This window comes from Lycium barbarum, chromosome 7 (genome assembly GCF_019175385.1).
Source record: "Lycium barbarum isolate Lr01 chromosome 7, ASM1917538v2, whole genome shotgun sequence".
In the NCBI taxonomy this organism is placed as follows: Eukaryota; Viridiplantae; Streptophyta; class Magnoliopsida; order Solanales; family Solanaceae; genus Lycium; species Lycium barbarum.
Window position 1 is genome coordinate 25530780 of NC_083343.1, and position 23498 is coordinate 25554277.

General features: G+C 35.7%; 1 protein-coding gene and 1 long non-coding RNA gene across 6 annotated transcripts; both read left to right on the top strand.

The window, feature by feature from the left end:
• Positions 1-789: 789 nt before the first annotated feature.
• On the top strand, positions 790-4923 carry LOC132603318 (uncharacterized). 4 transcript variants are annotated; one of them, XR_009568159.1, is made up of 5 exons: positions 790-1087; positions 1546-1607; positions 1683-1762; positions 3139-3189; positions 3272-4923. It is a non-coding gene; the product is annotated as an uncharacterized LOC132603318 (long non-coding RNA). The 4 variants fall into 4 exon arrangements; XR_009568158.1 differs by having other exon boundaries at positions 791-1087; positions 1686-1762; XR_009568157.1 differs by lacking the exon at positions 1546-1607 and having other exon boundaries at positions 796-1087; positions 1686-1762; positions 3272-3934; positions 4594-4923.
• A 4642-nt stretch (positions 4924-9565) lies between these two features.
• Positions 9566-12011, top strand: LOC132603319 (F-box protein At5g07610-like). Of its 2 annotated transcripts, XM_060316320.1 has the most exons (2): positions 9566-10869; positions 11670-12011. In XM_060316320.1, exons 1-2 carry the CDS (start codon positions 9677-9679, stop codon positions 11683-11685), a joined length of 1209 nt encoding a protein of 402 aa, XP_060172303.1. In that variant the 5' UTR covers positions 9566-9676; the 3' UTR covers positions 11686-12011. The 2 variants fall into 2 exon arrangements, with proteins under 2 accessions (XP_060172303.1, XP_060172302.1); XM_060316319.1 differs by lacking the exon at positions 11670-12011 and having other exon boundaries at positions 9568-11366.
• The last annotated feature ends 11487 nt before the right edge of the window (positions 12012-23498 follow it).

A 23498-nucleotide genomic window follows, 5' to 3' on the forward strand; every position in this document is an offset into this window, starting at 1 on the left:
CAGGGCTCACGTGCGGGGCTTAATTCCTGCGAGGCTTACGCCCTAAGCGCCCGATTGTATGCCCTAAACACGCCTAACGCCCAACGCTCGGGGCTCGCCTAACAGTTCTTACACAATTATATGTTAAATTCCTTAATTAAAACTGTTGACCCTCATAATTCTTTAACAAATGATTGATACTTAATAATTTTTCATTTACCGAAATAAGAAGATTGGGTATAACTCAATTAACAAGTCGTAGTATTGCATATTTACTAGATGAGAACATCGTGAGGGTGAATATCACTTAATATTTCTTTTAAGAATACATAACCGAATTGTGAATTTTCACTTGTCATTGGTCTTTTGTCCTATGTATCAAAATTATCATATTTTATTATTTCTCTATTTGAAAGTAATTTTATTTTTATTCATGAAGGAGTTACGTTTCAATTATAATACTGATAAAGTTGTTTATAGGGAGATACAATGAATAGAATGATAGTAATATTGTTTTAACAAATTGTGATTTTTCATTGTTTGAAAGTTAAGATGTTAGAGTTGATTTGCATTTCATAATAGCTTTTATTTCATTGTATTGTTTAAACTTGTAAGGTTATATATATATATACACACACACTTTTCTTTTATTTTTTATGTAATTTTACCTATTTAAAAATATTTATTATAATTATATTATTTTATGAAATACAAAAAATTAAATACCCATAAGGCTTACGCCTCACCGAGGCATATGTAAAACGCCCCGCCTTACGCCCCTGCCTTTTTAAACACCGGAACTTATTACGAAGACATCGTTTACTATTTCAATTAACATCCAATTTTTTTTTGGTTTCCCTCTACTTTTTTCATCAAAATCAAACTTTTCCCTCTTTGAAATATTTTTTTCAGCTATTATCTTTTCAACCCTCAGGCCTATCTCAGAAAATCACCTTTGTCTCTCCCCGTCGTGAAGGCAATTAGCCTCTTCTTCTGCTCTCAAAGGAGTTTCAATCCATCGGTTTTCTTTTATCTTCTCAGGTTAATCATACAACAAAAGAATATGAAGCAGATGAGGCAAGTCATAAAGAAAGCAGAAGCAAAAAAGGTATAGTTCTAAATTATTATTCTTTTACGTCACTATTAATTTTTTGTTGAAAAGGGAAGGACTTTCAATTTTTTATTTTACGTTTCTTGAATTCCAAACATGTCTATAATAATATCTATATAATTGGGGATTTTGTTCAAAATGTTGCTTAATTTGGTTGTGAATTATTGAAGCATATCTTCCTGGAACTTGAATTGTTCTATGCATAGGGCTTTTTCCTTTACTTTTTTTTTTTTTTTTATATTCTTTCAATTTTAATACGAATTCAGGAAGCTAATTATCCAATGGATACACATAAATATTCCACTAAGGCGCAAGGATAATTGTATTTCACATATATGTAATATCTTGATTGTCCATTCAAATGGACACTTCAAAATAATCAGTCAAGATTGTGGGTTTTTATGAAGAATGGATATTTTAGTTTCTAAATCTCATGTGCTACCAAATTTTTGCAGAAAGAGCAGTGGTTTTTCAATGTATAAAGGGGTGACAAAGTTTGATGCACACTACAATTTAAGTAGGCAATTTTAGTATGAATCTTTTTTGTTATTACTGGAATTGAAAATCACCCCTTTTTTCGTTTTCACTTTAGCAGACACCATCATCATATAAGATGGAAAGCTCGTATCGGCCGAGTGGTTTGGAACAAGGACCTCTATTTGGGGCCGTTTAGTGAGTATATTTGACCATTAACTAGTTGTTTCAGTCCTCTTTTCATCCCAGTATAATGTACTTTATTTTGTAAGGTGCACACATAAATTCAACTTAACCTGTTAATAAGGACTATTCTATATTATCAGGCATTTAAAAAAAAAAAAATTGTATCTTTTAGTAAAATGTCAAGTCTTAAAGTTGATAGTAAGGCTGATCACAAACCAACAAAAGTGTAATTTTAAGGAGTATAGGGATCTGCCAATTCAAGCGAGAAAGCTGCTGAAACTAGAGAGCTAGATTCTGTTACCCATGTTAGAACCTGTTGAAAATATGCACTTAAGTGACTGACTCACTATTAGTATTCTTAGTTGATTAATAAATAGCATCAGTCATTGGATGGTGTTGCTTTTAATAAAAAGGGATAAGATTAGTCCTCCAAGCCTTCCCATTTCCTAAACAGGAAACTTTTGATACTAATAAGGAGAAGTGAAGTTAATAATCCTGTACAAGAGTGAATTTAAATGGATTGATACTATAACATTGATGTTATAATTCAAACATCAACTGATATAGTTCCTTTTGTCTTTGTCCAATTCATAAGTTCTCCCTTTAGTGCTGGTACATTTTATTCTAGTAGATTAGTATACCAATATTCTATATGTATAATACTGACATAGTTACTCATCTTTTCCTAAATCATTGTCTAGTTTAACAACCCAAAATGAAACAAGATTCTAGGTGTTATTTCGTGTGAATTAGTTGTAGCAATCAATGAACTACCACTCAACCTTAGTTAGGCGCACCATTTGGTTCTATATGTGCTGAATTCATTAGATGACTTTTGCATTGGTTGTTAACCTGCTACAATTTTTCACTTTTCTCCGAACTTGAAACTGAATATGTAAAGCTCACAGCAAGCAAAATTTTCATATGATTTTTTTTTAATCTGAATTGTTAAATGTCCTCTATGTAGAATTGACCTAGCTATGCTGAAAGTGGTCACACTGAGCCATAAAGGCTGGAAGACAGAAAAAAGTAAACTTTAGTTATTGAAGTCTCAAGACAGGCCTAACAAGTAAAAACAGCCACCAATTGTTTGAGCACACCTCGACTATATTCGATTTGACCTATAACCTTCCCACCAGTACAACTGCACAAGTATGGATATGAGGCTGGTTGTGGCAGTCAATTGACTTTTACCTTTGTTTAATCTTGCCATACCGTTGAGCTGTGGTTGCCTATGCTTTCTGAATGTAGTAGTATTATATAAGTGTGGACTATCTTCAAGAAAACCTGCATCTCCAAGGAGGTGAAATGATTTTTATTTTATTTTACCTTTTTATTAGTTATATTAATTTCATTAAAATAATGAGTATTTATCCCTGTCTCTGTAGGTTGGTTATGTTGGCGAGGATGTAGAATCTTTATCGTACAAATTACTCGAGGTATGCATGACGCTTTAATGGAGTTTGATGTTTTTTCATCTATTCATGCCCGATCTTCTTAGTTAGCTCATTTTATTAACAGTACTTCAGAGCAGTGCTGTGAAATTGGGAGTTTAAGATATGAAATGGTCCTTACAAAAAAAATGGCTTGACGCCTGCTTGTGTGATTTTACTAAACAAGAAGGACATGATCCAAAATATTTCGTTTTTGTTTCCAGCAACAACGCAAAAAGATACAGGCAAGTCACATAAAGTTCAACTATGCTCCCAATATTGATGCTGTCAATATTATATTTCTTTTTCTTTGTGCAATCTTTTCAATGTACTCTATGACTTTAGTGTTCTGATATACCATTGGTTAGCCATTCTCTGACTAAAAATCGTGATGGCTTCTCTTGACCAAAGTTTTTTATGGCTTCTGTTTGGGTGCTACTACTTGTGATTCTCTTTTGGTGATTTTGCATTTTTATTTCATAGTGTTAATGACAAACCAATATATATTGCTTCTTCTAGCATTGCAGTTTGATATGTTACTAATGACATGGTAGATGTGCCCAACCTGTTGCTAAAAGTACTTACCTGTGTTCTTTTCTAGTTGATATTTCCATTTGATGACCATTCAAAAAGGATAATCTAATAGAGTAAATATGAACTTTACTTGGAACATGGAAGCAACTGTGTCATTGTACTGCAGAAAAACTGAAAATTGATTGAGCATGGAGAGTATTGCGGCTGCAAATATAAGGTAATCACGTAATAGGAGAAACATTTTTTTGTAGTTGTCATGTCCCTGTTTTGAGGGTGATTCAGACTCGAGGGTTATGTTTTATGTTCTTTAATATTTCATGTCGTTGTGGACTAGTAGTACAAGTTGTTTCATTTTTAGTTTGTATATTTGGATATGAGATTTGCATCTCACTACCATTCTTAATCATATATCTAGATGTTGTTTGCACACCACGATGACTGAAGCAAAATTTCTCCCAGTGATAGAGAAATGAGATTTATGTTCTGCATTTACGAAAAGCAGGGACAAATTTATGGAAATTTAGTATTTTTGATGGATAAGTAAGCATGTTTCTTATGCATGTGTCATGTTACTTTTGTAGAATTGTTATGATATTACTTTCTTTGTTGGATTGGTTATAGGAAACGAGTCATGATAGCAAATGAATGTCAATCAAGTGCTTTTATTAAGTTTAAAATATGGAATACGGGTGAGATAAGCAAAACAAAACCCATGCTATTGCATGTACAAATAAATTGCTGCATTTTCAAATTGTTATTCACCTATACAGCTCTTATGATTTACAATTGTTTTTTTTTTTGGTTTGGAATCCTGCACATTGTGAGTTATTGCATGAGAATAAATTTATGCCTTGGCTTCTGTTTGATCAATTGCAGGTACTAGCAGATACTATTGCGCTATAAAAAGTTCTGATGTGTTGATGAGAGTAGGTAGAGACTTCACAGATCTTTGTGAAGGAATGGTTCTATTAGCATATTATCTTAACTTTGCAGGTTCTGCAATTAGAGCATTTCTTATGAATCAAGTGCATAGTTTTTGAATGTTGCTTTATTTTAACACTCAGTAAAGGGCTATATTTTATTACCTTGTCATGTTGATATCACTTTATTTTATCGTTTCTGGTCATACACTAGGATGTTCAAAACTTGGCATGTAGAAGACTTCATTTTGATCAAGCGTTGAAGAAAATGTCTTGTCATTTGTTATCTAGTATTGCATCTCTTTGATACACTAGTTATTAGACACAAAATGACACTAGCTATTGGATCTAGTTAAAAAAAAAAATTGTGATGTTGTTGACACTTTTGATATTATGGATTACTTCTTGTTTTTATTTTATTTTATTGTGGAAATAATGAATTTATCTTTTTTTTTTTTTGAGAAATATTGTTATTATTCTTTGTGATTGTAAATAGGCACAAGTTACATTAAGAATGTTGGGTAAAATCTTAATTATTAGCGGCTATAAAAATTATTAAAATTCTATTTTAGCACCCATTATAATTACCACCAAAAAGTCCTCTTACTGGCAATAAGACGAGTTTTTCCAGCAGTAGGAAAAGCTGCTAAATGGTCGACCTAGCATATTTTGGAAGGGTTTTAGCGGCCATTTTAAATGCCGGTAACAATGGCTGCTATACCTCGTGGACCTTTAGCGGCAATAAGTGGCATCTTTACCAGCATTCGGTGTAATCGCTGGTAAAGCCTTTGCCGACCCTGGATATGTCGGCCAATATGAAATTGCCGATAAAGGTTTACTGGCAATTCTTATTGCCGCTAAAGACCAAAATTACTGCCGCTAAAAGCTTATTTTCTAGTAGTGATCATCTTATGAAAGTTGACCCTCTAAGGAAAGATATAGTGATAATGATGATTTCATAATGGTATCGGAGGTTCACCGATTTTATGTCTCTTCGATAGAGTTGTAATGCTTCCTTTGGATATTCATGTATATATATATATGTATGTGGCTATTTTTTAGCACCGAGCCTATAAGGCCGGGTACGATATCTATTGTGCACACCACTGTAGCTGGGTACGGATAACACCGAGCCTTGCTATGGTCGGGTATGGGTGACACCGAGCCTATATGGCCGGGTACGGTATCAATATATATATATATATATATATATATATATATATATATATATATATATATATATATATATATATATATATATATATGAAATGTCTTCTTTAGATAAAAGTTAGATATGCATGACAGTCGCCTCAAGAGGTATAAATTGATCCCCTTACCTCGTGTTGTCTTCATATTTTCATTATGCTGTTATTCATGCCTTACATACTCAGTACATTATTCGTACTGACGTCCTTTTGTTGTGGACGCTGCGTTCATGCTCGCAGGTAGACAGGGAGACGGACCAGACCCCTAGGCTGCTTCTTCAGTGATTGTATAGGAGCTCTCCATTTGTTTTGAAGCCGCAGACTAGCCGGTACTATTCTTTTGTGTACATATGAGAATGGTGGGGTCATGTCCCGTCTTTATGATGTTATGCACTCTTGTGGAGGCTCGTAGACAAATGTACATAGTTAGATGTTTTGTAAACCCATCTGTTCATGTTTTGTATATCTTTTTGGCAGCCTTGTTGGCTTATACATATGGGCATAAGTTATGATGTTTACATAGTCATGCTTATATCTATTGAATCATGCTTATATCTATTGAAATGGTGTCTCTTCCAGGTTATTATTTTCATGAGTTATCTTTATGGCCCATCTAGATGTGACTATGAGATGTAGTAAAGAGGTGCTCGGTAGGTTAGTTCCGGGTGCTCGTCATGGCCCTCCGGTTGGGTCGTGACATTTAGTAAACTTTTCACACCATATTCCCTATGGTATTTGACCCCAACCTAGTTGGGTTACTATATTTAACAGCGTCCGCTTTATGCTATTAACTAGTGTAATTTGAGCGTATCAGTGTCCGAAAATCATAACGATGCCTTGCCCTTCCGTAGAGCCTCTAAACGATCCCAATCTGTTCAAACACGGATTATACTTAAGAATACGAGTCAATCGATACTCTTATAGCCCTACAAAGGATTCAGGTCTAGAAAGTCAATCCAGAAACCCTGTTCTAAACCTCGAAGGTCAAAACCATAATTTCATAAGAAATTTGGGTTCAATAAGGTCAAATTAATATTTTAGGAAGTCATATGAATCTAATGGTACCCATATTAATATACTTCAAATCCAAACCCAAAGAGTCACCCAAAATAAGATTCCGAGCCACGAAGGGCAAAATGGAAATTCATTCCACAAATAGTTTACCCAAGATTTATAGAGTCTATATCTCGAAAGTCAATCAAATCTGACGTCGATGTCATGCTCAATTGAAGTAAAACTTAGTTCAACCCTTGGGTTCTTATACCCCTAATTTCCCCAATCCTAACATGATTTCTAACACGAAAACCTTTTACTAATCCGAGATATAATCGATACAAGAAGGTTAGGAACTTACCCAATGGATGCATCTGCAAAATCTTCCAAAATCTCCTTAATCCGAGCTCCCAAAATTTGCGAATGAAATGACTAAACTCGGATTGGGGAATTAAATAGGTTCTGTCTAGCGATAGTCGCAACGGCGAACATATTTCCACACTAGCGGGCCCGCTTTGGCGGCCCAATCCTCGCATCAGCGAGGTCCATTAACTCGGCGCAAGTCCGCAGGTGCGGACCCAAGAGCGCTGGGGTGGCTCCGCTCCTGCAGACCAAATCACGCGAAAGCGGGCTTAGCCCACCTAAATGAAAGACCGCACCTGCAGCCCTCCAGCGCAGGAGCGGCTCTGCAGGTGCGTGCCCAATCTCGCAGAAGCGAGACACTAGAAACCAGCAAAAGTGCAATGTTCCAAACTTCGACCCAACACCCGAAACTCATCTGGGACCTCCCGGACATGAACCAACTATGCAATCCACTCCTAAAACACGCTGCGAACTCACTCGCGCACTCAGAATTTCCAAAAGAGGTCATCTTGACCCGGTCAACACCCAAATGCCTTAAAACTATATTTCCCACCCAATGACCAAAATACCCCAAGTCCCTCGGGAACCGTACCAACTACTCAACCAAGTCATAATCGACATTTCGGACCTAATGGAATCAACTAAATTATCAAAAAGACTCATTTACCCCAATGTTGACTTTGGTCAACCAAATACTTATGAATTTTCAAAATTCCCATTTTCCCACCCAAATCACATCCGAATGCCTCGGGAATCGCACCACCCATTCCCACAAATCAACTATACTCTAATGAAGCTAGGAAAGGGTCAACAAGGGTAAAATAGTTAAAATAGCCAAAATAAATCATAAAACATGGTATGACTTTAAACCATATCATTAATTAAGGATAAAATGAGAATTTTAAAGGTAAATTAGTTATAAAATATAAAGAGTGTCATTCTTTTAAAAATAAATTAAAAACTTAAAGTATGTCACATAAAATGAGAAAGTACCGTGTTCGGTTTGAAATTTTACCTCTTCTCATAACTAAGCTTAAGTTGTATAGGAATCTAAATATTATTTTGAACGGGATAAAGTATAATAATACCTGGATTAAAATACTAAAATGACAAAATTAACCCTCGTCATAGTAAACAAACTTTTATTTTGTTAAAAAAAAGTAACACATGTTTATACGACCGCTAAACATTGTTGTGTGGTCAATGGGGTCCTCTCAATTGTTAATGTGTATGGTCTAACATATCACCATTTATCAATTTCGCTGGCTTATGAGTCAGGGGTAAAGTCGAGAAGATGTGATTGTGAGGCTATAAAATTTGGGCTGGCGACGTGCATTAAAGCTCTCCATGTTAGTCCTGTACATTTGTCCTTCATATCCTTCCTATTTTTCCTTTTCACAATTGAATTGTTCTATGATTTGGCGAAGAAATAAAATATAGTGTGTGTATATATATACTATAAAGGAGGCAAATCATTATCTGAAAAAGAAAGATAATGTGTAAATTACAAACTACGCGAACTACGCATGCACCTTTACAAATGATCTAGTTCACGAATTTTGCAAAGAAATAAATATAAAAGGGAGGCACATCATTACTGAAAAAGCAAAGGATGTTGAGTAAGTTCCAATCAGAAGAACCAAGAATAAATAATCTTGGGGAAAAGATTCAGTACTTTCTTATTCCTTGTTTAGTTACTAATTCTAGACAAGTTATAATAAAATTAGAAATAGTATCGAGATAAGTTATCTCTTTCGGATGGTAAAATAATAGTATATATTTGGCTTAATTATCCCTAGATAAAACAATAAAACTACCAACAATACCTCTGAGTTCCCTCAAACCCCGCTTTTCTACTAAATAAGGCGGATGATATTCTCATAAACAAATAACTTCTTAGAAAATGTGTATTTTTATTAGGCGTTTAGTCATAAAGACCAAATATTTTTCATTTTATTTGGACTTTTTGAAGTTGGAATTGTGTTTGGTTATAGTTTTTATAAATAATATTTGATTGTTTGAATATATTGAAAGTGAAAATGAGGTGTTAGGAATTTTCATGGTCAAACATTGATTTTCAAATAAAGTGAATATTTATTTCGAAAAAGGTGAATAATTCCCATGGCCAAACGAGTCCTTAATATAATAAACCAAACTATCAATAAGAAATAATACCAAAATATATTCCGAACATAAGTAATTGCAATATAAGTAATCTTATACATAATAGTTCCTTCGTTTCAATTTATGTGAACCTATAGTCCGTGTAAAAAAAATGACTCTTTTTTCTATATTTGGAAATATTTTACATTTATATAATGATTTATACTCACACAAAATTTATGTGACTTATTAAATACCAATTCTTTCTCATTGAAACGGAGGGGAATATGTCTTCAAACCAAATGAACAAGGAACTAGATTGAAACAAGGACTATTTATACAAAGAAAAGGTCCTAAAAACATACGAACTATAGAATGTTGGAAACTTCTTCCTTAAAAAATGGAAACTCTGGTGACCATCCGGCAGATTTTCCAGCATCAATCACCAAAGTCACCGGAAACATCGATCTCTTAACGGAGATTCTCCTTTTTCTACCTCCAAAACCTCTTATCCGTTTCCAAACCGTTTCTAAACACTGGTTTTCCATCATCTCAGCTCAAAGATTCCGTCAACTTCACTGCCGGAAAAAACACAGTTCCGGCAAAGTTGACGGAATTTTATTCTGTTGGTGGGTCTATGGTAACAACTATGTTGACTTTATCCCTTTCAATAATTGCATGTCCAAAAAACAAAAGGGTATTATTCCTTTAGCATTCAAGAATATTGTTGTTAACTCTACATCTTCAAAGATTGAACATTTACATTCTTGTAATGGATTGTTCTGTATTGGTTTCAATATGGGTGTTGAAAATGATCAAGTGTACTATGTTTATAATCCTAGTACAAATAAGCGTAGGTTAGTTCCACTTCCATGTACAAAGCCTCGTGAAGTTATGGTAATGAATTTGGCTTTTGATCCTAAGGTATCTGATTATTATAAACTTGTATGTGTTATAAAATCAGATGAGATTTATGAATTTTCTGTATATTCATCAGAAACTGGAGTTTGGAGAGAGTCAATGGAGATATTGGATATAAAGCAACAATATTTTATAGCTCAGGGTGTGTTCTTGAATGGCTGCATGCACTGGGTTAGTGAAATGTTGTCCTTCTTAAGGTTCGATTTGGATTCTTTAAGCTTTAGAGCCATGCCTAGCACAGTGATTCCTAGTGGTGTGTTGAAAAGGAATATAAGGTATTTTGGGCAGTTTAGTGGACATTTGCATCTTATTGAAGTATATGGTTTTATGTCAATGAGTTTTGATGTCCTTGAGTTGGAGACTGATTATTCTAAGTGGTTTGTGAAGTATCGTGTTGATCTTAGTTCATTGCATATTGCTTATCCATTAATGTTGAGTGAGGAACTTGATTTACTAGATGTTAACCGTCGCACTTGCAATGTTGTATGTGTTGTGGTGGATGATAAGGAAAAGACAACAAGATTGTTGGTTAGCACACCGGATGTTATTGTTGAATATGATACTCGTCGTATGACAATCAAAGAGGTTACGAGTGTAGAAAATGGAAAGATACCTGTTATGTGGGAAGATGTTTCGGTGTTTGAATGGTATGACACTCACCAATATGTTGAGACAATCGCTTGTGTCTGATATTCCTATACGGTTTCTTGATATATTGCTCGGACTCTTAAAAATTGATGACAGGTGCTTGTCGTATTCGTCAAAAATAGTGTACTTTCTTTTAGAGGATCTAAAATAGTGCGGTAACATTTTCGGAGAGCCAGAGCAATATACTATATTTTTCTATTTATGTTTGTTTACTTAAAGGAAATAGTTGGTGATAGGCGGACCACATTCATGTAACTCAAACAATGTGGTCACTCATCACTGAAGACGCCTGATTATAATATCTTGTTTTCTCTGCTTAATGGCCTCTTTATTGCAGGGACATCAGACAAAAGTATTTGTGCAATTGTAATTGTTGTTTGGCCAATAATCTCATTTGTTGCTCTCTTCATTTGTAAATATTTTATAAAATGAGTAGTTCCCTAGGGATGTAATTGAAGCGTAAATGATTTGCTGTACATAGACAATTCAAGTTGGATGATGTCTATGATATATGATTTGGTGTGCTGCATATTGTGGGAGTTATTTGCTTGGCTTTCAATCTTACAGTTCTTGAAGACTACGAATCTGTTTCCACACAAGTTTCATGATGTCACTGATGGTCCAAACAGAAACGGATAATAGAATATTGAACAGAAAATTGAGTAAACATTCCTTTCCTTTGTTTGTAAGTTTTTATCAGTTGCTATTAGCCTATTACCCTCAGTGCAACTAATGTTACTTGGTGCTTTATCTCCATTTCTTAGGATATACTACTAATAATTTTTCACGTATGATGTAGGTGCACCTATCATTAACATTAAATCAAAGCATGTCTGGTGAAAGAAGACCTAGCCTTGGAGAATATATATAATCTAGGAAGGTCTAATAGGTTCTTCAAAGTTTCTTTTTTTGATAAAGATTCATTGCCTAAGTCTATAGTTGGATATTCTCATAACTTTGGACCTCACAAAGTTCTTTACGGCAGTGAGGTAATGATGATGGACCAGCTACCACATGCTGATAGTGATAACGACGGTTTTTTTTTTTTTTAAAAAGAAGATTGTAATTTGTTTCAGTTACTTTTCATTAATTTGATATTTGAATATCATCCCCACCCCCACAAATTGGAATATCTTTTTTTTTTGGGGGGGGGGGTGGGGTTTTTTTTAAAAAGAAGATTGTAATTTGTTTCAGTTACTTTTCATTAATTTGATATTTGAATATCATCCCCACCCCCACAAATTGGAATATCTTTTTTTTTTTTGGGGGGGGAGGGGGGGGGGGGAGGTAAGTTCAAATCAATTTGACAGTGGAATTTTACCCCTCGCGTCTTGAGATATACACTTTGCCCCACATTAAGTAAAAAGTATTGGTCTCACTTCCCGTCTTTTAAAATACTCGTGAAAAGAAAAGGTAGGAATGACTTCATTAATCAACTTGCAGAATATGAAGTACAATTGGATAGGACTAACATGGCTAGCTTTGATGCACGTCGACGCCCAAAGTTGTATACCTACCGACCCCTCATAGTCATATCTTCTTGACTTTGCATGTTATAATTTGGAAAAGTTTCACTGTGTGCCTCACACAATTAATGTAGGCATCTTTTTGTGAGATTAAAAAAAAAAAAAAAAGGAACCCACATCTTATATGAATGCGTCCACAACTTTAGATTAATTTTTTTTGTCTCATAAAATGAAGCCTCACACAACTAATATCAATTATGTGAATCACATATTAAAATTTTTCTATAATTTGTTAGCCATATATAACTCATGATAAGTCATGACTGAAATTGATATATGGGGAGCTATATATGTTAGGTCGTTGACATTAATAATTGGGACGATGACACAACAATAAGGGGTCGTTTAATAAGACATGTAGAGGTGAATCTAGAATTGATAGAATATAAATATATCACTAAAAAAGGAGAAAAAAATGAATCAAGTAGGAATTGATTCCTATTACTCTAGGTAAATAAATTAGTATTCAACGAACCATTCAACCTTCGTGAAGCATGGGGCCAGCCGATTATATTATAACAATTCTAGAAAAGATGTACATAAATTATCTAGTTTAATGGAGAGATCATGGGTTCACGTGCACCATAATCTACCCAATGAATACGCCCCCAGGAATGAATATATATGCAGGGATTATTTGTTGTTTGGTACTCCCCCCGTTTCATAATAAGTGGTATTTTTAGCTTAGGTACATCTCGTAAGAAAAATACTCACTCCCAAAATGTAAGAAGTGTTCTTATTAATTAACTTACCTGATATGATCCTACTTGGCATACTTCATCTAAAGACTTACATCCAAAGTCAAGTTATGGAACTTCAAGCTCTACAAGCGGCATGGGTGATAAGGATAGCATTGAAGGCCTTTGGAGGCTCCTACAAGCCACACAAGATGGCTTATGATGTATGGAAGGTGGCTTGGGAGTTGATTGAAGAAGAAGCTACTAGAAAGGGGACCAAATGCGCAAAGTGGCCAAACGTGCAAATAGGGACATTTATGCAAATTGGCTACACTTGCAAATTTGGACAAGGTCGGGAGTTGGCTATTTGTGCAAGAAAGGTTATGCTTGCAAGAAGGCCATGCATGCAAGGTTGATTAGAGGGCCATCTATGCAAGGAGGGGCGTGTTTGGCCATTGAAGGCTAATTCTTGAATTGAAAACTACACTAAGAAGACTAGCCAAATAAGGCCCTTCATTAAGGGTAGCATTGTAATTGTCTATTAGTCTTCTTTACTTAGCTTGTATAAATAGCTTGTCTTTTATTTCATTACTTAGATTTTGATGATGAATATTTGAGTGATGATAGGATTATCATAGTTTGTTTAGCTAGGGCTTAGCTTAGTTTAGTAGATTTAATGATGGATTCCATTGTTGGTCTTTGAACCGTTTATTTTCAATGATTTCATGAAGATTGTTCGTTTGTGGATTTCATCCGAATATCTTGCCTTGAATTCATATTGCTTTGGTTCTTTTGGGTTGTTGAATTCAAATTAGAAGGGTTTAAATTTCATATACCTAGATTTGTCTATAGGATTCCCCCCATTCGGGTCAAGTATTTATCCTCTTTTCTCATCCCCTTTTCTTCGTATCCTTTAATTTTTTCGCATTTGAATTGACTTGGCTTCATCCCCAAATCGATTCATATCAGTACCCTTAATGAAATGCCTTGAAAAAAATGCCTTAAAAAAAGTACTAGCTCTTTAATAGTTTCTTGGTTATTGTCACGACCCAAATTATCAAGTCATGATGGACTAGTCCCACCGTACTAGTAAGCCAACACAAACCATTAACAACCCAAAATATAAGGAAATACAAAAGCGGAATTAAATCATGCAAGTCAATTTCAAGTCTTAGCAAACTTAAAAAGAAATACTTAGAAGTTATTACAAATCTTCCCAAAATCTGATGTCACCAAACACAAGAACTTCTAAAGAGTAAATGTAGTCTCAAATACAAAAGTGAAACTGTCCGAAAAGAAGAAAGACAGGAAATAAAGGATAGGAAAGAGTTTGGAGCCATCCATAATCATGGTGCTCATCCCGATCTCTTAGCGAGACTCTAGCGGGCAGCCTAATAGTCACGTGCTCTACTGGTACTGGGGACTGAATCTGCACACAAAAAGGTGCATCATATGTAGTGTGAGTACAATATACAACGGGTACGCAGCAACATCGTTGGCTGACCCTTTCCGGAATGGAGACGAGGGTTGGTTCACTATACCACAACCACACTAGTCTGCCATTAGTCCATAATACAAGATAGTTATATTAATAGCTAAACCCACATAACAGATAGATTTCAAGATAAGACAAGTCAGATACTAATAATCACAACAATAGTATAAAGTATGGATGAGTGAGATAAAAATGCAATACAAATCCTATTTCCACTTCCTGATATACACACGTTCGAATGTCAACGAATCGTGACCCATGGGGGGCTCATGAAGCCCATATATCACTGCTCTAGTAAATTCTTAGATCACGGTGTCATCACATCATATCTCAATAACCTGTCACTTAGCTGACCGGACCCATTGTCAACGGAATGCGCTAAAGCATCATCACTCATCCGGAACAAGATCTCATCGGACTCACAATCATATCCTCAAATCGTAGCATGAATACATATAAAGTATGCATATGGTATACCTCAAGTCAAAAACAAGTATATAAGCATGAAATCCATTATTATGTTCTCAATATCATAAAGGCTTCATCTTTTACTTCCTTTTCATTTCAACGAGGATATATATATATGAGTGATATGCATATAAATAGACAAGACAGGCAATAGTAATAAGAGACGTAAAGTACAGGCATCGAGCCCCAATCACAAATTCGAAGGATTATACTATTCTATCAGTTAGTGCCCAAAGTGTTATATCCCGTATTTTGTACATTCGGATATTTCAAGATAGTCGTGGTAAGTTAAGGGCAAGACTATTTTCCAAAGTTATTTTAATATACAAGTTGTTTATTAGTATGGAAATATTGAAAAAGGCTAAGGGTAAAAAGGGAAATTCACATGGAGGTTCATGGTAATATTGTGGAAGGCTAGGGGCAAAAAAGGAATTTTACAAAAAAAATTCAAGAAGGTTCTAGCCAAGGCCCTCTTGGCCGTGTGGTGTGGGGTGGTCCCCACCCCAAGGCTTGGCCAATTGACTCAAGCCAAGGGTGGGGGCATGTGTCCCCCTTATACTTGAAGGAACTATATATATATATATATATATATGAATAAGTGGGAAAAATCTAGACATATTTCATCTTTCATAAGCTCAAGAAATTTCAAGAAAAAGAGAGGACCATATTCGGCCATGGCTTGGCCGAATTTAGTGCTCTTGGGTTTGATCAAGAAAAATAATTTTCTTCTAGTAATTCAACCAAGTGGAACGTCCCTAACAACATGGAGTAGTTGTTGGAGCAAGCAAAGCATTCGTTGTGTAAGTTGTAGACCCTAGCCGAGTGGAGGAATCAAGGGATGAAGGTAACGTCTAATCTTCTTTTACATGTGTTATGGATGATATGTACATGTTGTAGTGTGTAGAAATGGATGAAATTCATGAAATATGTGTGTGCAAGTGATGGCCGAATAGGGGTGGTGTTGTGTAGATATGATGAATTGATTTTCTTTAGTATTTTGATTGTTGTAGTTGTGGATTCCATAATAAAAATGAAGGTTTGGTGGCTTAAAATGAATTTGTAATCGTTGTAGGATTGGTGAAGAAGTTAATGTGACATTAGTATGGTTTCTTACATTTGTATGAATGATATTGCTAATGTGTAGATTGTTGGTATAGTTCATGAATTTGGAAGAAAGAAATGTGTTGTTATCGTTCTTGTTGAATTTGGAAGGTTTCGGGTGAAGTGGTATGTTGGTTGGGTTGTTTTGAATATTGTGTGAATTGTTTGAAGTGTTCTTGAATCATGTAAGAATGATTTCGGATTAACTCTTGAATGTGAGATCATTGGTGTTAGCTTGACGATATATGGTCGATTTGAATATAAGTGAAATGTCGTCGAATTATGTAAAGGAGTCACTAATGTTAGAATGCATTTTTAAATTGATTGTTGAAGTTGTTAATATAGTTGTGGGTATTGTTGTTGTTGATAATTTGACCGAGTTGAATTCTCGGATTGTTGTTGATGATTTGGCCGAGTTGGATTCTCGGGGATGGTTGTATTTACAGGGGAAATGCTGCCGAAATTTCGGCAGATTATAAATGAATTTATTTGAAAGACTAAGACAAGTGTGTGACGATGTGTTTAATGATTGTGTAAATCTTCTTGAATGTAGACTAGCAAGCTTGGACGAATAAGCGTAGCTAATAGGACGTGGGACAGGTATGTAAGGTTTACCCTTTCTTTCTTTTGGCATGATCCTTGTGAAACGAATAGACAATGTATATGTATGATTTCAAAGAAACTCCTATTCTTAGCGCCACTAGGATGGCTAATGTTCTTGACTTCCGAAAACTGTTTTGCTATGTCTTGATACATGTGTATGGCTCCGAAAGTTCTATTTTGATTTGATCCATAACGATATTCAAAAGGTACTTGATATGACTATTGCTTTGATTTTCCAAAGATAGCTTCTGAAACGTTCGTAGAGGTTTCTGTACTAAAATGTCCATAACTTTCTTATACTAACTCGGATTGACTCGAAACGTATTTATGATCATCAAGTGTCGATTTATGTACTTACCCATCGGGTCTTAAAATTTGTTTTATATGCATATAGTTTCTCACTACTCTGCTCGTGCACGCCTCAATATGTCTTTCACCGAGTCCCGGGCCGGGTATGTTATCGTGCGCATTCCACTGCATTGTTCACCGAGTCCCTCACTAGAGGGCCGGGTACGGTATATGTATATGATGATATGATTATGGCACCGAGTCCCATGATGGGCCGGGTACGGTATATGTGCACATGACTTCATTCACCGAGTCCCTCACTAGAGGGCCGGGTACGACATGACTTCATTCACCGAGTCCCTCACTAGAGGGCCGGGTACGGTATATATATTTATATATATGCACGCATGACTATATGATAATGTGATGACATGGTTTTATCCACCGAGTCCCATAATGGGCCGGGTACGGTATATGATAATGTATGTATGATTTTCATTTTAAAAGGGCAAGTGCATTGATGCTTTTAAAGGTCATATTTGTTTCTGGTAAATCTCCGTTTGTTATGATCCTTTTACTATGATTCTTGCCTTACATGCTCAGTACATATTCCGTACTGACCCCCTTTCTTCGGGGGCTGCGTTTCATGCCGCGCAGGTACACCCAGATGAGTAGAAGACGTTGCTAGAAGGTGTTTCAGCGGGATTGGCGAGCTCCACTTCCCTCCGGAGTGTTGCCGAGTCAGAGTATATGTGTTATGATTTCTGATTGATGTTAGAGACTTTGCAGACAGAGTCGTGGGTATAGGATGTCAGTCTTGTAAGCGGCTCCACTAGCCGATGTGTCATTATGTATTATGTTACAGATTCCTTATGATTACAGATTCTACTTGATTGAGCACGATGAAGAGAAAGTTTCTGAAAGCCTTTACTATGTATTTCATTCTTATTTGATTTAAAAGTCCAAAGAGATTATGTGTGTACTAAGAGTCAGAGGGTTCGCTCGGCCCTAAGTAAGGGTCGGGTGCCCATCACACCCTAGCGAGATTAGGGTGTGACACAAAGCATGACATTCAGACCAACTATACAATTGAAATTACGTAAATACCCATAACATGATGATCGGTATCCGATACTGGTGCTCGTCACCTCACGAGTATCGGAACCCCCTTAATCACCCCATAACCCTCTTATTAGATTTATTTTAGCCAACCACATGTTCAAGAAAGAGTGCAAGATCGAATCACAACGCCCTCTTGCCAAGCCGAACAATCTCCGAACGATCAAAGTCTAGTCAAATAGGGATTATATGTTAGAATACGAGTCTATCAACACCCATATTTCTACATAAATTCAAATCACCAAATTAAGCTCTAAAATTAGGATCCCAAACCCAAAGGGGCAAAATAGTAAATTGAACCTAGAATCATGTTCCTCATGCTTTATATAACTCATGTACTAAAAATTATCCATAAATAACTACGAATTCATGCTCAATCATCAAAATCTCTAAATTCTCAACTTGGGCTCCAAAACCCCTTTCAATTTACCTCTTTAATTCAACATCCTAAGTATGGGCTTTGATTTTAATCATGGAAATAATCATAAAATCGAGTTAGAAGGCTTACCCACTGATTCTTCCTTGAAATCTCTCGAGTTCTCCTTTAAAAACGTTCTCAATTCAAGAGTGTTAGAATGGGGAAAACTTAAGGAAAGATGATACTAAAACCATAACCTGTTCAACGATTCCCGCACCTGCGCACTCAAGCTTGTTGACACCCAATTTCGTCCCTCCATTATTCTAATTTATTTCCTTGGGCTTCTAAATTTATTAACGAGCTAAACATTTTATTTTCACTATTATTTTTATTGCTACTACTATTAATATCATTACTTTCATTTTCACTATTCTACTATCAACATTACTAGTATTACTTTATCATAAAATTTAAATGGTTCGTCATCGTTTCATTTTAGGATTTGTACTCGTTAAAGTAATTTTACCCTTTACATACTAATTACTATTTGTCTTCATATAATATATATTGTACTAGTTATTAAGTTAAAAGCCCACACTTTAAATTCATTAACTCCACCAGCCTACACTTTCGGACCAACCGAGCCCAAACGATCAAGCCCACTACCCCTTTCACCCGTCCGACCCAAATAATACAGTCCATTACCCACTCATCCGACCCGGTCCGTTCAAAAGGGATGAAACCATTTAGGGTTATTTTTTCTCCTTCAACCAGCCGCGCAGCTCTTCTCCTCTCTCCTCACCTCTTTCTACCTTCTCTCTTCTCCCCTTCACCATTTTTGGCTACAATACAACCCTCTTTCACTATCACAGACTGCTACCCCCATTTTCAGATTAAAGCAGCCACAGACCTTGTCGTCTTTCTCCTCTTTCCTTTTTTTCAACAAAGATCGATTTTTTCTCAACAATGGTAGAACTTTGCCATGCTACTTTCGTGCAATATCTTCCTTTCTTCTATCTTCAACGCTTGGGTCAACAAATGGCCCAGAGTACTTTCTGATTTTTCTGAAACAAATCAACTTTGGAGATTCTAATTTTTGAATTCAAACGGATCCATGAACTTTTGTTTGGAGCCAAGAATCTGGAATTCAAACGAAACCCTAGGGATTTCTACTATAAATATTCATTTTGTTACCCACTTTGAGGGGAGTTCTTTGGACAGCCTTAACCCCTCTTACAATATTGACATTTTTACTATATCTTGGAATACTCGTTTGGAGTATTAAGTGGTTTTATCAATTCTGTTATACCTTGAAATCGATTGGGATTTGAGCTCGTTCAATACAAAAAATCAATTTTAAGTTACATTTTTATGGAAGTCTAGTCTGGCTTTCTGAATTTTACTTTCTCCTCCTGTTTCCACCCTGTTTGAGTGAGTCGAGGTTTTGTAAACAAAAATTTCGATTCTGTTTTGGACGAGAATCGTACTCAAAAGGGACTGGTGATAAGAATCCTTACTTTCAATTTTTCTAGTATTTCATTCGATTCGTCCAAAAGGAAATACGAAAACTTTAGTTCGTAAAAGTCCTCAACAATTCTAGTCAAATTTACTTGGCTCGAGTTTCGAATCTGTCAACACGAGAGAGTAGATTCTGGGCATCGACACCCAGTTCACTGTACCCAAAACAGGTCAGCAATACCCAATCTCTTTCCTTCTAATTTCAGTCTTTAATTCTTTGACTATTCTGTGATTATTGTGTTTAGCGGTGGATTAGTGTTGGTTAATGAGTGATTAGCATGTCTATGGCTTATTCGGCTAATGTAGACGTAATCATATAATGTTGGTCCTGTTTAAGCTAAAATAAAAGTCTCGCGTACTGATTGGGACAGTTGTTGATTTAACTTAGCATAGTTCCCTTAGATTTTAATTAATAAAGGTCATTCACGGATTATCTGCTTCAGGTTTAAGTGTATGTATTTTAGATGGTTAGCTAGCCTTATGAACTGATTAATCTCTTTCTTTCAAAACCTTCTCAAATAACATGTTTCCTCCTTATCTGTTGGCCTGTTGAAGCCTTTGATCATCATTGTCCTCTAATGTCCATGGTTTGATTAATCATTAAAAATATTGCATTCAAGCATGTTATGTTTAGGGTAAATGTATTAGAAGACATATGATTAAGAAATCTACATGCCTTGCCCAGATTTCATTGTGTTAGTATAATCTTGTCATGAGTCTTGTTTAAGTTTAAAAATCCATGTCTACTTTGAGGGATTTAGTCATGATTTGAAACTTGAAACATGCTAGACTTAGTGGATGTGATTCTGTCTAAATAACCAGTAAACAAATGAAATACTTGAATATGCTAAAGGCTAGCTGAACTCTTATATGTGTTTTCATGAAGTCATCTGTTCCAAGAGAGGTTTTAATTCGATAGCTGCTCATACTCTGCTGTCCCTGGCGGTGCCTCTGTTTTGAAATTTTGTTAAGCTATGTGGTGTGGTGACCTGTTTAATTTCCTTTCTGTTAAATACATATACCTCTTATGGGTACGTTAACTGGACAAAAAATCATAAATCTTTTTTTTTACTTTTGTGACTAGTTAGAAGATTAAAGAGGGAACAATTTGATTGTTATGTTTAGATGTTGTAAACTTGAAGCATATGTTAAGGTCCTTCTTTAAAGATGCTCAATCTGATTTTTGTATCTAAGCATGCCTAAAAATGGTTGAACTCAACATATGTTTGTTTCGCTTTGAGTGTTTGGTTTAAGTATTGACTATAATAGCGAATGTGACACTGTCGTATTTAATGTTTAGTTTAGTGTTTCTTTTGTTTGTTGGTTTGTGTGTTTTGATTAGGTCTTTAAAATGATTCATTAGGCTGCCCCCCTCTTTTCTTTGCTTGCCTGCGATTATCTGTTCTTTGACAAACCAACAACCCTTAAAAAAAAGAAAGAGACAGACAGAACATATTTCAGTTTCTAGTTTGCGTTTTTGCACCCTGCATACACGACCCACTGGTCTGTTTTAAATTTTATATCGTATATGGCTTGCCTCTCTCTCTGTTCTGTTATTGGGCTGGGTTTTATTCCATTAGTAAGTTAAATCTATCTGGGCTGCCATTATTTATGTGATGTTTTTTATCTAAGTTTCGGTTGTTGCTTTTCTTTTTTATATATTTGAAGTATAGGCCTTATAAATCCTCACCGTACTAATCCTTTTCTTTTCATTTTTTATGCATGACATCTCGCATACGAGTCCAAGGGACTCGTCATCTCCTGCATTCGGTGTTGGGCCAAAGCCCAACAAAATCTTCTTCTCGAGTCAGCCCCAACCCGCAGTGTATAAAAAGATTCTTGGGCCAAAGCCCATGTGGCAGAAGGAAAATTTGCAGCCGTGCTTAAATGGGCTAAGCCCATTTAGTTATATTTGTTCTTTTACTTTATTGTGTGTGTTTAATTTGTATTATACGATTAGCACTTTATCCTATTTTTTTTTCTTGACTTAGACGGATTTTGGCGGGGTTTGTAGGAATTCTAGTTTTTTGGAAGATTAAGTAGAATCGTTTAAAACTTAGAATGAATTTAGTATTAATATCTACAACATTTTGGGCTACATGAAATGATTTCCCAAAAGGATGCCAAAGGATAAATAATAACTATACCTTCCAAACAAATCATGTTGATTTCAAAATATTTTAAATAATGAAGACTTGAATCATTCCTTTTTTATTAAAATCCTCTCTCCGATTTCCGACGATTTCGTCATATTTTAATACCGTAAAACCTTAAAATTTACCGCTATTAATCTGACAATAACTCTTTTAAATTTTTTAGTCGGCATAACTTACTTTCTCCAAATACATATAAACGTTACATATCCCGCTTCTTTTAGTTTATTTATAACTAAGCCCTTTTTTATGGAAATCATTATTTTCTACAAGTCCTATATTAAATAGCATTCTTATATGTCTATCTATAGCTTTAGTAATACTTAAAAAATATATTTTCTTAAATATTGCAAAATATTATATTCTACATTTTCAGCCTTAATTAATTAACATAAGTCCGGTCGGTTAACCATTGTTAATGGGTCTTAAAGGATGCCTAATACCTTCCCTTTAGACTAATTGAACCCTTACCTAGATCTTTTTGGTTTCGTAGACTTTAAAATAAAATCAACTTTAGATAATTACTTTAATTACCTTAGGTGCCCTAATTCACCATAATTAATTAGGTGGCGACTCCTAACTTTAATTAAACCTCAAAATTTCTGGAATGTTGTAAACTATTTTGACTCCGGTTAAAATAGGGTATAACAAAGCTCACACCAGCGAACACGCATCCGTGGACAATTTCTTGCCGAGGTGGAACATTTACAAAATATCTCAGGCTCGCTGCCGCGGAATTCCCTTCCCAGCGGCATCCTCGCTTCTGCGGGAGAATCTTCATAGAAGCGAACCAAGGCTAAATCACCAAGGTCCCGCTCCTGTGGACCTCCTCTATTTGGAGCGCATCCGTAGGACCACTCTCGCGCCTGCGCATACACTAGAACCAGCAAAATCTGGTTTTTGACTCTTACAACCCGAAATCTCGAGACTCTCTCGGAAAACAAACCAAGTATGCAGACACATATAGAAACGCGCTATGAACTCACTCGCGTACTCGCAACAACTCTAAAAAGGAGGTCTCGTTGACCATGTCAACCCCGAACGTCCAAAAACCCACTTTCCAACCAAATGACCAAAATGCCCCAAGGCTCTCGGGGAACTGAACCAACTACACGACCAGCCTATATTCGACGTACCAGAGCTAATGGAACCGACGAAATTCCCAAAATGACACAAATACCCCCGATGATGCCTAAAGTCAACCTAACACTTAAAGATTATTCAACTTAGCAACTTTCCGACTTAAGATATTTCAGCTATCTCGGGAGTCGTGCCAATCACACCCACTACATAACAATCCAAAACAAGCAAAGGGGCAGGTT